The sequence below is a fragment of the Hyaena hyaena genome, unplaced genomic scaffold (genome assembly GCF_003009895.1).
Source record: "Hyaena hyaena isolate Hyena2069 unplaced genomic scaffold, ASM300989v1 scaffold_413, whole genome shotgun sequence".
Taxonomy (NCBI): Eukaryota; Metazoa; Chordata; class Mammalia; order Carnivora; family Hyaenidae; genus Hyaena; species Hyaena hyaena.
Window position 1 is genome coordinate 846,244 of NW_024081047.1, and position 13,426 is coordinate 859,669.

The 13,426-nt window shown below is 34.3% G+C and overlaps 1 protein-coding gene across 1 annotated transcript in view; it reads right to left on the reverse strand.

Annotated features, from left to right (window-relative positions):
- Nucleotides 1–13,426, reverse strand: part of MYCBP2 (MYC binding protein 2) — a 280,386-nt gene that overhangs the window by 74,183 nt on the left and 192,777 nt on the right. The window contains exons 50-52 of the mRNA XM_039252458.1: nucleotides 12,566–12,663; nucleotides 11,529–11,645; nucleotides 10,719–10,859 (exon numbers count right to left, since the gene is read on the reverse strand). Of these exons, the coding sequence (XP_039108389.1) occupies nucleotides 10,719–10,859; nucleotides 11,529–11,645; nucleotides 12,566–12,663 (356 nt within the window). The remainder of the gene's footprint in view (nucleotides 1–10,718; nucleotides 10,860–11,528; nucleotides 11,646–12,565; nucleotides 12,664–13,426) is intronic.

Here is a 13,426-nt window from a genome sequence, read left to right on the forward strand (position 1 = left end):
TAACACAAATAAAGATGTCCTGCTAGATCTGCCAGGCCAATGCTAAACAGTGATATATTAATGCTATTAACAGAAGATGATTATACTTTTAGTAGAGAGATTAATATCAAAGATACATTTTTACATAAATATAATGCATCTGGATGTAAGGGTCATTTCTAAAATGAAAGGAAAGGACATGCCCTGAATTTTCTATTGAATCTGAATGAAATTATTTCCTATGTGAATGGAATAAAGGGAAATAATAACCTTCTCATATTTGCTCTTCTTCCCATAATGTTCCACACTGGGGGCTCTTCCATTGTCATTATCACTTCTTTAAAACAGATTTAAACTGTACTTTTATATACAGTAGTAAAGACTCTACAAACTTTTATGTTTAAAAACAACAAAAGGCGACCCAAATGGGGCACTTTTTCAAACACTGTTAAAATTAAATTAATATTTAGTAATGTCATAAACATGGAATAAAAATGAAAAAAACACTAACATATTATTTATGCAAGATAAAATAATACTAAATAGCTCTATCTCTCTAAGTAGTCTCATACTAAAGGGTCCTTTCTACAGTAAAACATGAAAAATAAAATTCTAAAGTTAAAAAAAGGTGGATTCAAGAATTCAGTGTACCTGTGACTTTAACTCAATATACGGTTAGGGAAAAATTTTAACTCACTCTTAATCTTCACATAATATTCTATTAATTTCATTGTTGTGATGAATAATCACCAACTTTTAGATGTATAAATATGTACTATGGACACTATTTATTTACAATGAATATAATAATACTTGAAAAATTTAGAGTAGATTTATAATTGAAAGTAAACTTAAAATATGCATTGTACACACTGATGCATATATATTCATAAAAACTTACATATGAATACAGTGAGCTCAAAATGAAAATGGAAAGAAGGTCTGAACTTGAAACTGTGCTACTAACACTAACAAGGTTTTCAGTAAACATTTAAAAATGTTTAGTTGTGAATAATTAATTTTAGTAAATACATCAGGTTATTTCATAGTTGGAAGAGGCAAGTTATTCCTATTTACAAACACTTTAAAAACATTACGTGGTATGATGTTAAAAGTAACAAGCAAATATTAGCACATTTAGTGAAAAATCATTTTTACTGGTATTCAATGATATACCTAGAGCATTTAAGTTATAACAGTATTTCCAAACTTTGGTCATTCAGTGGAACATTAAGAAATGAGTTTTGTCAAAAACTAATAATAACTGCAAGTTATTCAGCAAAAGGCAATATATGAGAACTTTTATTAAAATATTTAATATTTTATTGAATAGAGCAACTATACAGATTAATAACTGTTAAACAAAGTCCGTCCTTTTTTTTTTTTTATAGTGAACAGTATATGAAAAGAACTGACAAATAAGTCATAGAACTATGGTTGCCATTCTCAAGGAACCCTAATATACATGCTTTATTTGATACAGAAATGGAAGATCTGGGACCAGCGTAAGAAATGGATGAAGTACACTGTTATTTTTTTCTCCCTGCATTCCCACCCAATCTCAGATGAACATCCAAAGGGCATTGTGAAAGGCTAGGGTAGAAGAGAAGAGCCATAGATTTGGGACTTCCCCATCAAAACAAGCAAGCTGAGAAAGCCAGACATGGATGTAATTATGGGAGAAGCTAGTCATAAATACAGCAAATTTGAAGTCACATTAAAGTTTAACTTAAACTAATAATACATTCTTTGACAAAAGTAGAGGGAAACGGATTACCAGGGAAACCCAATTGTAGCACTTTGTACAAGGTCATTTTCAGGAAAAAGTCTCTATTAACCTTAAGCAAAGGCTTCAAAATATAGAAGGTAAAATTTGTTATACATGCTGAAATACCTGAATATTGTATGACTGTTCCTTACAGTTAACTCACCTGGGGGAAAAAAGCTTTGGAAGTCCATGAAAATACGTCCAAGTCCCTGACTCCTTGGCTAGCATTAAAGATACTCTGAGCGACAAAGTTTAAGAAAGAAAAATATCAACAAAGAAAGGGAACAGGATATTATCTGCAGAAGATGCGTTCACAGTAACAACATTGTTCTGTACTATAGCACCAGCACTGTGATATTATTTTACTAAAGGGAAACTGAAGCCACCTGAGTAAACCACACAGCAAAGGAAGACTGATAAATAAGTTTTTGTCAAAAGCTCTCCATGGATATAGTGTGTCATGCCATTTACTAAAATTAAGAGCCAGACATTGATTAAAGCTTAAGACAGTCAATGCAAGTAGGAAACCTTCAAACTCTTTTAAATGACGACATATCTGTTCCAATACAAGCCAGATTTGTTTTATGACAGAAAACAGTCTGCTGTTTTATAAAAAAAATGTAAATAATATAGATTGTATAGACAGTGCAACTATTATTATGAATATCAATGGCATGTAGTATCTGTGAACATTTCCCCTTTTTAAAGTACAAAAAAATCAAAAAGTTAAAAATCTAAGTCATTTTCAATTTCCCTTTCTTCTCTAAATGAGGAGAAATCATTCAGAAATGTTATTGAAAGCTGTTAGCATATCTGTTAAGAAAAGCACACAGAAAAACATACAACTTGAATCTTTTCTCAAAAGATAGGCCTAGTTTTCTCTATCAACCAAGTATAGGAAATGCATAGAGCATTTATCTCTATGTTAAGATCTAAAAATATTCTGTTAAACAACCAACTCACAGCAGCACGGTCCCAGAAAAATTAACATCTTCACAAAATCTCTTAATGAAAATTTAAGTGGTATATATTTTACATAAAAATACCATGCTATTGAATATATTTGATCTGAAATTAAAATCTTTCCAGTGAGTAGTAATTATACAATTTTACTGCTTATGTAAATACTGTGAAAAGTGGTTATTTTGGACAAAAAAAGAGGACACTCAAAATGTTAATAAAAGCTTTCATCATCCAAAACTTCAACACAAAAGAAACAACACAATTCCCAACCAAGTATAAGCCATTTTAGATAATAACAATTTATTTAATATTCTTTAATTCTCTATTTTCCTCATGTATTTATGTATGGAAAGATGTAGATACACACCCACAGATGTACACATACATGCTAATTCAGAAATATAAGACATACAACAGCTAGAAAAATAAGTTTCTAGTAATATGCCTATAAATAAATGCTAACCAAAACCAAAACCAAAAACCAACCCCCCCCCTTCACATTTAAAAATGAAGAGCAAATAGGGTCCTTTCTCTTTAGGTGAAGTGGAAACATGATGCAAAGCATTTTAAAATGCCATTTTTTTCAGGGAAAAGATTTCTTTACTGGTTCATTCATGTGTATAAGAATTTTTGGACTATGTGCTCAATGGTTTTTCTCCTTTACAGAAGAGAGTGGTGCAGACCTTTTGACATAAAACAATATCAAGATTTTTTTTAGCATTTTCTATTTTTTAGCATAAAATTTTCTACAGTAAAAGCAAAGTAAAAAGCATTGTGAAAAGTAAGGCAGATGAAGTTAGTGATAAAGAAGCAATGTGGTGATTGACAATATTTCAAGTTTGTACCTCTCCTTTATTTCCATGTGCAAACTTAAATGTTTTCTGAGTAAACAAGTGATATGACTGCTAACCACTGTGATAAATTGCCAATCAAATCATTTCTGTACATGTTAATTATATGTGGATTCAAATTTGACACTTGTTTGCTTTTGTTCTCAATTTGTAGAAAATTCCAGTAAACACTGGTTTACTACTTTCAAAATATGGTATCCAAATAAAATTACATTTATCAAATATCAAAAATGCACCAGACAGAGAGCTGGAATTTAAACATAAAATATACTTGCATGGTTTTCTTTAGAAAATTTAGGAAAGTTTAGTCTAAAGATATGAACATGCATGAAAATATTAATTTCTCCAAAGTCTCAATTTCTTACTATTAAAATACATAAATTAGCTTTCATAGATTAATAAGAATGCCACTATGTGCGTGCATACACACACACACAACCCTACAATAATGTAAATCATTCTGTACTCAAAGACTGTTTTTAAAGGCAAAAAAAGTTCTGTTAGGGGAATTAAAAATTAAAGCATACAAAAATCCTAACTAAATTAATGAGGACCAAATTGCTGATAATCTTTCAAGGCATAGAAGATCAAATAAGTGAATAATAATCATTGTGAAAATACATGACCAAACATGCCAAATGTTCATGCAAAAAAATGCTTACTAATTCTTTCACTGTGCTAGGTAAGCAGAGTTAAGAATGGCCATTTTTAAAGAGAAAAAGATAAAATGTCTCTGAAAAATTAAACACAGCTTACATAAAAACAATTAGTGTTATTTAAATTGTCTTAATTTCATTCTGTTAATGACGCATTAACTTAATATTTACTAAGTGCATAAATACTTAGTATTTACTAAGGTTAAAAAACAGGTTATGCATATATGCACCAATCTATTAATATAACAAAACCAAGCGATTTGGGGTATGTGAAAGCTGTGGCCACCAGGCATCATCAGGTAACCCATGAGAATGAAATTGTGACATAAAATGTGAGAAACATTTGCTAATTTTACCAATTACCCAGGGTAATGCTATCAGAGAGATTACCAAAAGATGTTTTCCCTTCAACTCTCCTCCATATCTTGGGATCCCTAAAATTTGGAGAAATCAACCTACTTTCTGTATGTGAACATCAATCAGCCTATGTAGGAAAGAAGTGGTTTGTATAGATGCATGGAGATGTTTGGATACACGAGCTGCTTCTCCAATTCAGATACTATGGGCATTATAAAGATACCTTAGAATAGAATACTTGCATACTGGTATCATTTACTTTCCTTGATATACCCTCTACCACTCAACCTTCACAATGTTGGAAGACGTCATTTTTGACAAAGTATCAAAAGAACTGGGTCATAAGTTTTAAATCACTCATATCTCCTATCCTAGAAGTAAACTTGTTTTCCAAAAAAAATGTAAGCTTTATTCTAGGCAGTCAAATGTGTCCCGTATCAGGCACAGAATTGATTCTCCCTCTTTTTTTACTTACACTTTCCTCAATGTGTGAAACGTTCTATTAGCTTAAATTCTGTAGCTTCCAAATCTTTAGGATTTTAATTTAAAAAATCAACATTTTATGTCTTATGCCTTCTCAGACTGACCTATGTCATCTTCAACATGTATCACAGTACTCATCCTCATTCAACCATTAAGGTTATGAATATTCACATTTATTTAATTTGGGAGTTCTACCTAAAGTAGATGATTTTTATAGCTATATTTACTTATCCTTTTGTGACCATATGTCCTTATCTCTCTATTACTTCCTACTTGTGATTTTGAGAGAGTAGCTATCTACTGACACTAGAAAATTTAAGAATGATAAAATACAAAACATTACACGTCATAACGAAATTAAATGAGAACAAGTAAATGAGAAGCAGCAGCATAATTCTGAATAGCACAATCATCAAATGCCAATTAAATGTAGTATTCAACAAATGCTGAAAGCCTACTGTGAATAAAATATAGTATTTAACACTTTGGAAGAAAGGATATGAGTAAGAAGGGATTCTTCATGAGTCCTTACCCTTAAATTTTTTTTTTTTAAATGTTTATTTCTGAGAGAGAGAGAGAGACAGCATGAGCAGGGGAGGGTCAGAGAGAGAGGGAGATACAGAATCTGAAGCAGGCTCCAGGCTGTGAGCTAGCTGTCAGCACAGAGCCCGACGCGGGGCTCGAACCCACGAACCGTGAGATCATGACCTGAGCCGAAGTCAGACGCTTAACCGACTGAGCCACCCAGGCGCCCCCATGAGTCCTTACCCTTAAGGAGCTTAACAAGAGAAGTAAGAAGTATACAAATAAAAATGGGCTGAAGGGAAGAAAAACAAACTAAACATTATGGGTAAGAAGTAGAGCTCTTCTACTTTGACATGAGAAAAGAGAGGAAAACCTAATTTCCCCAGGACTTAGGTTCCCACCCCCAATCCTTATCAGTTTCCAAACAGTGCAGGCCTCCATAATTTTGGACATTTGAATCTCTGTCTAGAAATTCCATTACTTTTCCCTGGCAACCTTTCTTCAAGACTTTTTTCCTCCTCACATATCACCTCCTAGGTGAAGCTATTCTGTAACTTATCACAATGCAACTTAATTATTTGAATGTGGTATGTTTGTCACACATTATACGGTGAGTACTCCAAGAGCAAGAACTGCATTCCATCTTATTGATTTCCTATCCCTACCCTCCCCTTCTTCACTCAATGCCTACTTCCCATCTTAGTATTTGGTACGTTAATAAGGGGTCAATAGTCCTTAAATGAACAACTAATAAATTAATAACTACAGCATTACTGGGAAGTACAGAGAAGACAAAGGCAACAGAAATTTTTGAGCCTGGTCAACTAGGAAAATTTAGTAAAAAAGCTAGGAAAAAAAAGAGGAAGGGAAAGCATTCTAGACAAATGAAATAACATAAACAAAGACTCCAAGATGTAAAATTGAACAGTGTGTTCTAAAAAGGGCACAGAGTTCTTTCTGTTCTTTTTTTTTTTTAAGGGCACAAAGTTCTAACAGAACAGCAGCACCTCATATAAAGGTTCTGCATTTTTCATATTTATTCCTGTTCTTACCACTGATCAAAAAATATTTAAAAAAATAGTTATATATAATATGAAAATCAATTCTACTTAATCTCTGTATTGGAGCATTACTAATGTGCTAAGACAGAGTGAAAGTCACATTTGCACTGAGTGAAACTGCCATCAATTCTTGGCAAAGCACTGAAGCATTATTAGGCAGGCCAACAGTTAGTTACCGTACCTGTCCGCAATGACATCACGAGTACAGAACCCAGTATGGGGCTTGAACCCACAAACCGCGAGATCATGACCTGAGTTGAAGTCAGACACTTAACTGACTGAGCCACCCGGGCACCCCTAAAGCTTATTCTAAATAGGGTTACTTATGGTGATTTTTAAAATAGTTCATCAAATATTTAGTCAGTGTTCAAATTTCTAATCCTAACCCCACCAACCCCAACAGTTTGTGTCAGGATTCAGGTAAGGTACACACATTGATGTGAATGCAACATTATTTTAACTAGAAAAGGTTGAAGAGGTAGATGTAAAGATTGCAGAAGGCAACTTTTCAGTAATTTTTTAAATCTTTTTAGGTTGGTGGCACCTGTCCATGGTTATTTCTAATATTTTTGTATCTTGCTTGTTCTCTCTCATAAGTGAATATTGTTTTATAACTATTAGCCTTATTACAGTTGATTTATTGATCAATGGACTGAAGGAGAAAGGGAGAGCAGGTAGAAAGTGAATGTTTCTTTTCCCAGCAGTAAATGTAGTAAGAGATGCAAATGAAGAGGTAGAAAGGTACATTTATTTAGCTTATTTGTTCCCTGAGAGGATGAGATGGAACCCTTATTCCCTCCATCCCCTATCCACATTTGACCCTGTGGAGGAAAGTATTCCTTATGTGAGGGGCCCGTCCAGGTCCTTACAGACAAAAACTTGGAAAACGAGTCTGTTCTCACCCATGGCAGGCTGACTGTGTGGGTCCTCATCTACAACAGCTGCACTGAAGCAACTTCATACCAGGTCTGTCTGGAGTCCTAGGCCAGTTGGTTTTATCCCCTCTGTCATTTTTGGTGACCACATAAAATATAAACCCTTCTGTCATCTACCTGTTCTAGTATGTTTATATTAAATCTGCTCTATGCTTCTCTCAGAACCAGCACCAAACTACTGCCATTTGTCCGATGACTTTATACTGACCTTTCCCTCCGTGGTAAAAAAAAACCTGTCATCTTTAACCTTGCCGGTCACAGTGCTGCCATCATCTGTGTCTTTGGTTTGATGTGGATGATGGCCCAACTGCTGAGCCTTTTAGTTCTTAGACTGAGGCAGTCAGAATGACTTTCACTTCCATTCTACTTCAGCTACCTGCTCACGGCCACATTAATGGGTTGTATCATTCAGTTAGATGCTCTAACTATGAAATCAAATCCAAATATTCTACTTTATCACACAAACTGCCTATCCTTCTAGCTCTTTAAGTTGAATGCACTCGTACATCATTCTAGGATTTTATTATGCCTCCAAGCCCCTTGGACCCTCCACTTGTCTAGTCACATTTCTAACTGAGGCTGGATTCCATGGTTGGTGATTTCAAGTCCTCTGTCATCAGCATCTGAAATCTTGTCCCTATTTTCCTGTCACCGTAGACCAAAATTCTAGCCAGTGTTACAATCTACTTTCTTGGCACTTCTTAGTCTGGACACTTAGGGCTATGGGTGAGGAAGAGTATCCAGAATTGATACATCCAGTGGTCTCACTGGGTCCATAGGGCCCACTAATCCAAAAACAAGTAGTTTCTCTTCAGATCCATTAGTTTCTCTTAAGTGCTATTCTAAACCTTGACTGCATTTCTAAACCCTCAAACTTAATTCATTTGTTTCAATCTCAACTGATGCCTTTCCTGTCTTTTATTTTATAAGAATCATGCTCTTCTTCAACCTCTTCCTTTTCTCCCTCGATCCCTAAAAGCTTACCTACTGCCATACATATCCCCTCCCCTCCCTCACAAAACGACTCTCCAAAAATGCCCTTATTCCATTTCTCCTTCTTTTTCAGTCTTCAAATGTCTTATCTACATCTGTATTTTCCCCTTTTTACTGGCATTTTTCTTTTAATTTATAAGGATCTCAAATCACTACCATCCTTAAAATAAAGGAACTAAAAACCTCAGCCTTATCAAACATACCAGGCATTCTGAGTTATTTACACTAAATAGAACTCATGTCATTCTTCAACACAAAGGCTAGAAAATACCACCATGTCATTTTACTGTCTATCTTCACTATTCTGCCTCTAGATTTTTTCAAGTAAGTCAGTAACAACCTCTTTCACATTCCAGTGAAAACCTACCATAAAGTATTTGTATGGCTCACCCATTTAGCTTTCTTTCTCACTTTTCTTACTGCCTTTCTCTCTCTGACCTCAATAAGACTGTCTTCTATAAATAGTCTCTAGAATGGGATTTAGGAGCATCAAATAACAAAACACCACTGTTCCACAATGAAACCATAGGATTTAAAACTTCAACACACAGCACTTCTTGCTCCACCTTTCTATTTTTGTTTAGTCTCATTTCATCTGTGTGAATATCTTTCTCTTCCAAAAGCATCTCCTCAAATGAGCAAACAAAGGAATTAAGAACAAAGTTTTGGAGTGGGAGAGGTGGTAAAGATAATTTAATATAATGCCTTATCAGGGACTGAAAATACAAAAAGTCTAAGTTAATCAAAAATTTAAAAATAAACTGTCAATAAAACAACAAAATGGTTATTATGCTAGCTCACTTAAAATATAAATTTCATAATCCTGAGGAATATTTGGTTAGGATAATGGAAAATGGTTTCAAGCCATTTAAGACTATACTTTTAGCCACAGATAGTAAAGAATTATTATTTCTCTTCCATACTAGTTCCTCTTTCCATAGGGTCAAAATCCTTTTCATTTTTTTTTTTTTAAGACTTTATTTTCAAGTGGTCTCTATGCCCAACATGGGGCTCAAACCCACAACCAAGATAAAGAGTCACATGCTCTACTGACTGAGCCAGCCAGGCACCCCAAAATCCATTTCATTTTTAACTGTAGATGCAATTCTGAGGAAAATGAAAGAATATCTGGTATATTTATTCAAAGGTATATATTTTAATTATATATTTGTCATTGTTTAGCTTAACTACAGTAAACCAGTACTCTAACATTCTCTAAACTTTATCACATATTATTAGTAAAAATTACACAGAAATATATCTCTCCCCACTGTACTATTACAAAACATATATAAAAGATTATAAAGTATGAGATCAATAAATAGAAATAGAAGTTCAATTCTTTTTTTCCTCAAAGAATCACCTTTTAGAACTACCCCTGTGGACAGAGCACATTATTCTGGACTATCAAAGAGGAAAAGAAACGATATATTGAATGGTTTGATAAAATAAGCTAGCTTTACATGTGGATTTTTAAGAAATTAAACTGTTTACAATATTAAGGTTATTTTTAAATAAAATTTTACCAGCACTATTTATGAACAGTTTCATAAGGAGTACATGCATTTGGTAGTGATGAAAAGGAAGAAAAATAATGTATTTCTGTTTAACTGTAAATAGAGCTATAAGTTACTTTATTTGTGGCAATTTTTGGACACTGGTACTGTGTGTCTCATTTTTACACAATAGTATTATAAGCCAAGAAAGAAAAGATTCAAACTTAGACAAAACACAGGGTACTAACTACAAATTGCCAACATACAACAGAAATATGTTATACATCTTTTTGAATGTATGGTAATACTGAGTTCACAACTTTTAGTTTGGAATTCATTCCAAACAGCAGTGTAAGTAAGAAAGGGAAAAAACAGACAATTACTCTCTTTCGCTACATCTTTGAAAGGAATTCTAAAGGCCTAGTTCTAATTTACTACTTCCTGCCTGTGACGGGTCGTAATAAGCATTAGTCCTTAGCTTTGCCAAACTCCACGTTCATTACACAGAAGCTCTTATGAATTCAAGCACTTAGAAAGTAAAAGTTATTTAGTTGTGGTTTACCTCAGAACTGAAAAGCCTTAATTAAAGAAAGCCCTTGTAGTGAGGATAGAGTGTACCTATTATGTTTTTTAAAACCACCTTTTACTTACGTCAACAGGGACCAGAAGACTCTTGCCAAGGTGTTGATTAAAGGATAGGCACCAGGCTTCAGTGTAACCATTCATGTTAGGAACATACTTCTTTATTGTCTCATCATTCAGTCTCAGCCACACACCATCATCATTGTGGATCTATAAGACATAAGTAACAACAACAAGCCATGCCCATCTGATAAGTCCTAGGAGGCTTGCAAGGGCTACAGGGCTACACAGCAGGCAAATAATGGTGGACATGAAGCTTAAGCATCTAGTTTTTGCAGTAGGTGAGTAAAAGAGAACTCTGATTCCAACCAATGTGGTAATTCACATGGTGAGACAGTAAAACTCAATGTCCCTTAGGAGTAAAAGTGCAAAGAAATCACACTTTAAGAGAGCTTAAATATAAAATGTGTCTCTCTAAAGAACATAAGTTCTTTCCTCCCCTCAATTTAGATTTTGATAATCATAAGTTTCTTGGTTGTATTATTAGAGACGCTGTCCAAAGTTAAAGCAATACGATGAACACATTTAAAAACAAATAACACTTAAAATATTTAAGAAAAACTGTACCCATTTTTAGTGAATACTTGTACAGGTTCTACTTGTTGAGTTTTTTATGTTAAAAATATAGTTTTAGTTACTTTTTTGTTGATAAAAAAAAAATAAAGTATTTGAAACTCAATGAACACATCCTACAAAACAGCTTTCCAAACACTATCCAAACCAATTAAAGCATACTGACAGAAAATTTAGTAACATTATGCAAACAATGCAAAAACTTTCTGTCCAAAATTTATTACCAAGTATTTCTTTACAAATTACCTCATCAATGAAAGTGATAGTTCCATTGACTTTTACTATGCCTATCTGCTCGCTCTGAAGGGAAGGGTGGCTACGGATACGGAGTCCTGCACTGTCCTTGGCCACAAATTTTCGAACCTGGGAAAGGCAAAGACAGACTGTTGAGATAGAAAATCACAGAATAGAGATTTTTTAAAATGTTTTTATTTATTTTTGAGAGAGAACAAGACAAAATGTGAACAGAGGAGGGACAGAGAGAAAGGGGGACACAGAATATGAAGCAGGCTCCAGGCTCTGGGCTGTCAGCACAGAGCCTGATGTGGGGCTCGAACTCACAAACCATGAGATCATGACCCGAGCTGAAGTTGAACGCTTAACCGACTGAGCCACACAGGTGGCTCTAGAATAGAGATCTTATAAACTGTAAGAAAATTAAACAGATTTGAAAGTATTATAATTCAGAGAAAGTTTCCAAAATTATTTGTAGTTGCTTTCTCTGTGCAACTAACACTGGCTTATTTATAACAATGGAATTTTATAAGTATTAAAACGTACATATTTTTAACTTCTTTTCTAAACTTTGAAGACATATGATTAATAGGAGAAAAGAGCCATATTTTTCCTTTTAGAAAGGTATGACAGAAATTCTATTCCTAGTATTTCCTTTTTAATAAGGAGTTTACCAAAATCCCTATATTTATTTTTTTTAGATGTGAAGAAATTATTTTTTAACAGCATGAGATACTTTCCTTACAAAGTTTATGCACTTAATTTCAGTAAACTTTTTGTTAATTGTACACTTCCAATAACAGAAAATACACAGGGCCTATAAATTACTATGGCACTATACAAAGCAGCATAAAAGTACAGGTTCAATAAATTAGAAATGAGTGGAATTATCACAAAATACTCTTCAAATTTATTTAGGGATATTTAAAATTCAAAAACTGAAATCAATTAAAATATTAGATGTCTGATGACCACCTTGCAGCATAAATGAAGAAAATTAATAAATCAATCTCTGACTGACTCAGGTTCTGATTTTATTCTATCCTAACCTTATTTGGCTGAGGTTCAGTCTTTGGTTTGACCAGCTGAGTTCCTGGTGGTATCATCCCTTTTGGAGGGTCTTTTACTTTAACTTCTAGGCCAGCATCTGTAAGAATCAGAAGAGAATTATAACATTTGTGAATACAAGGAGAGAGGACCCTTAAACCTAACTTTGTGTACATTCAGACAATACTGTTAGTAGTTTTTTAAGCTTTTTCTTTTTTCTTTTTTTTTTTGAGAGAGAGAGAGTGAGAGTGATCACACGCAGGGAAAGCACAGAGAGAAAGGGAGACAGAATCTGAAGCAGACCTGAGGATCTGAGCTGTCACCACAGAGCTCGACGTGGGGCTCAAACCTACAGACCAAGAGATTATGACCTGAGCTGAAATCAAACACTCAACTGACTGTGCTACCCAGGTGCCCCCAGACTATTTTTATTTTAAGTTTATTTATTTATTTTGAAAGAGTGATAAAGAGAAAGAGAGACAGAGAGGGAGTCAGAGAGAGAAGGGAAGGGATCAGAGAGGGAGACAGAGAATCGCAAGCAGGCTCCGTACCGTCAGCAGAGAATCTGAGAGGTGCTTGATCTTAAGAACTGATCTTAGATGGGAGGGGCAAGATGGTGGAGAAGTAAGGAGCTCTGTACTTGCACCCGCACCCATACATCACACGGAAAAGATATGAAGCCATGGAAACCTTACGAAACCTCAGAGATTGGGAGAAAAGGACGCAGAATCCACTGAGAAAGCCCCCTAACGGCTACCTCAAGAAAGAAGCCAGAGTACACAAGGTAGAGAGTCCCAAATATCACAACAAATAAGAAAATAAAATAACCCAAGTCCCAAAAAGGGAGACCAGGAGATACCATT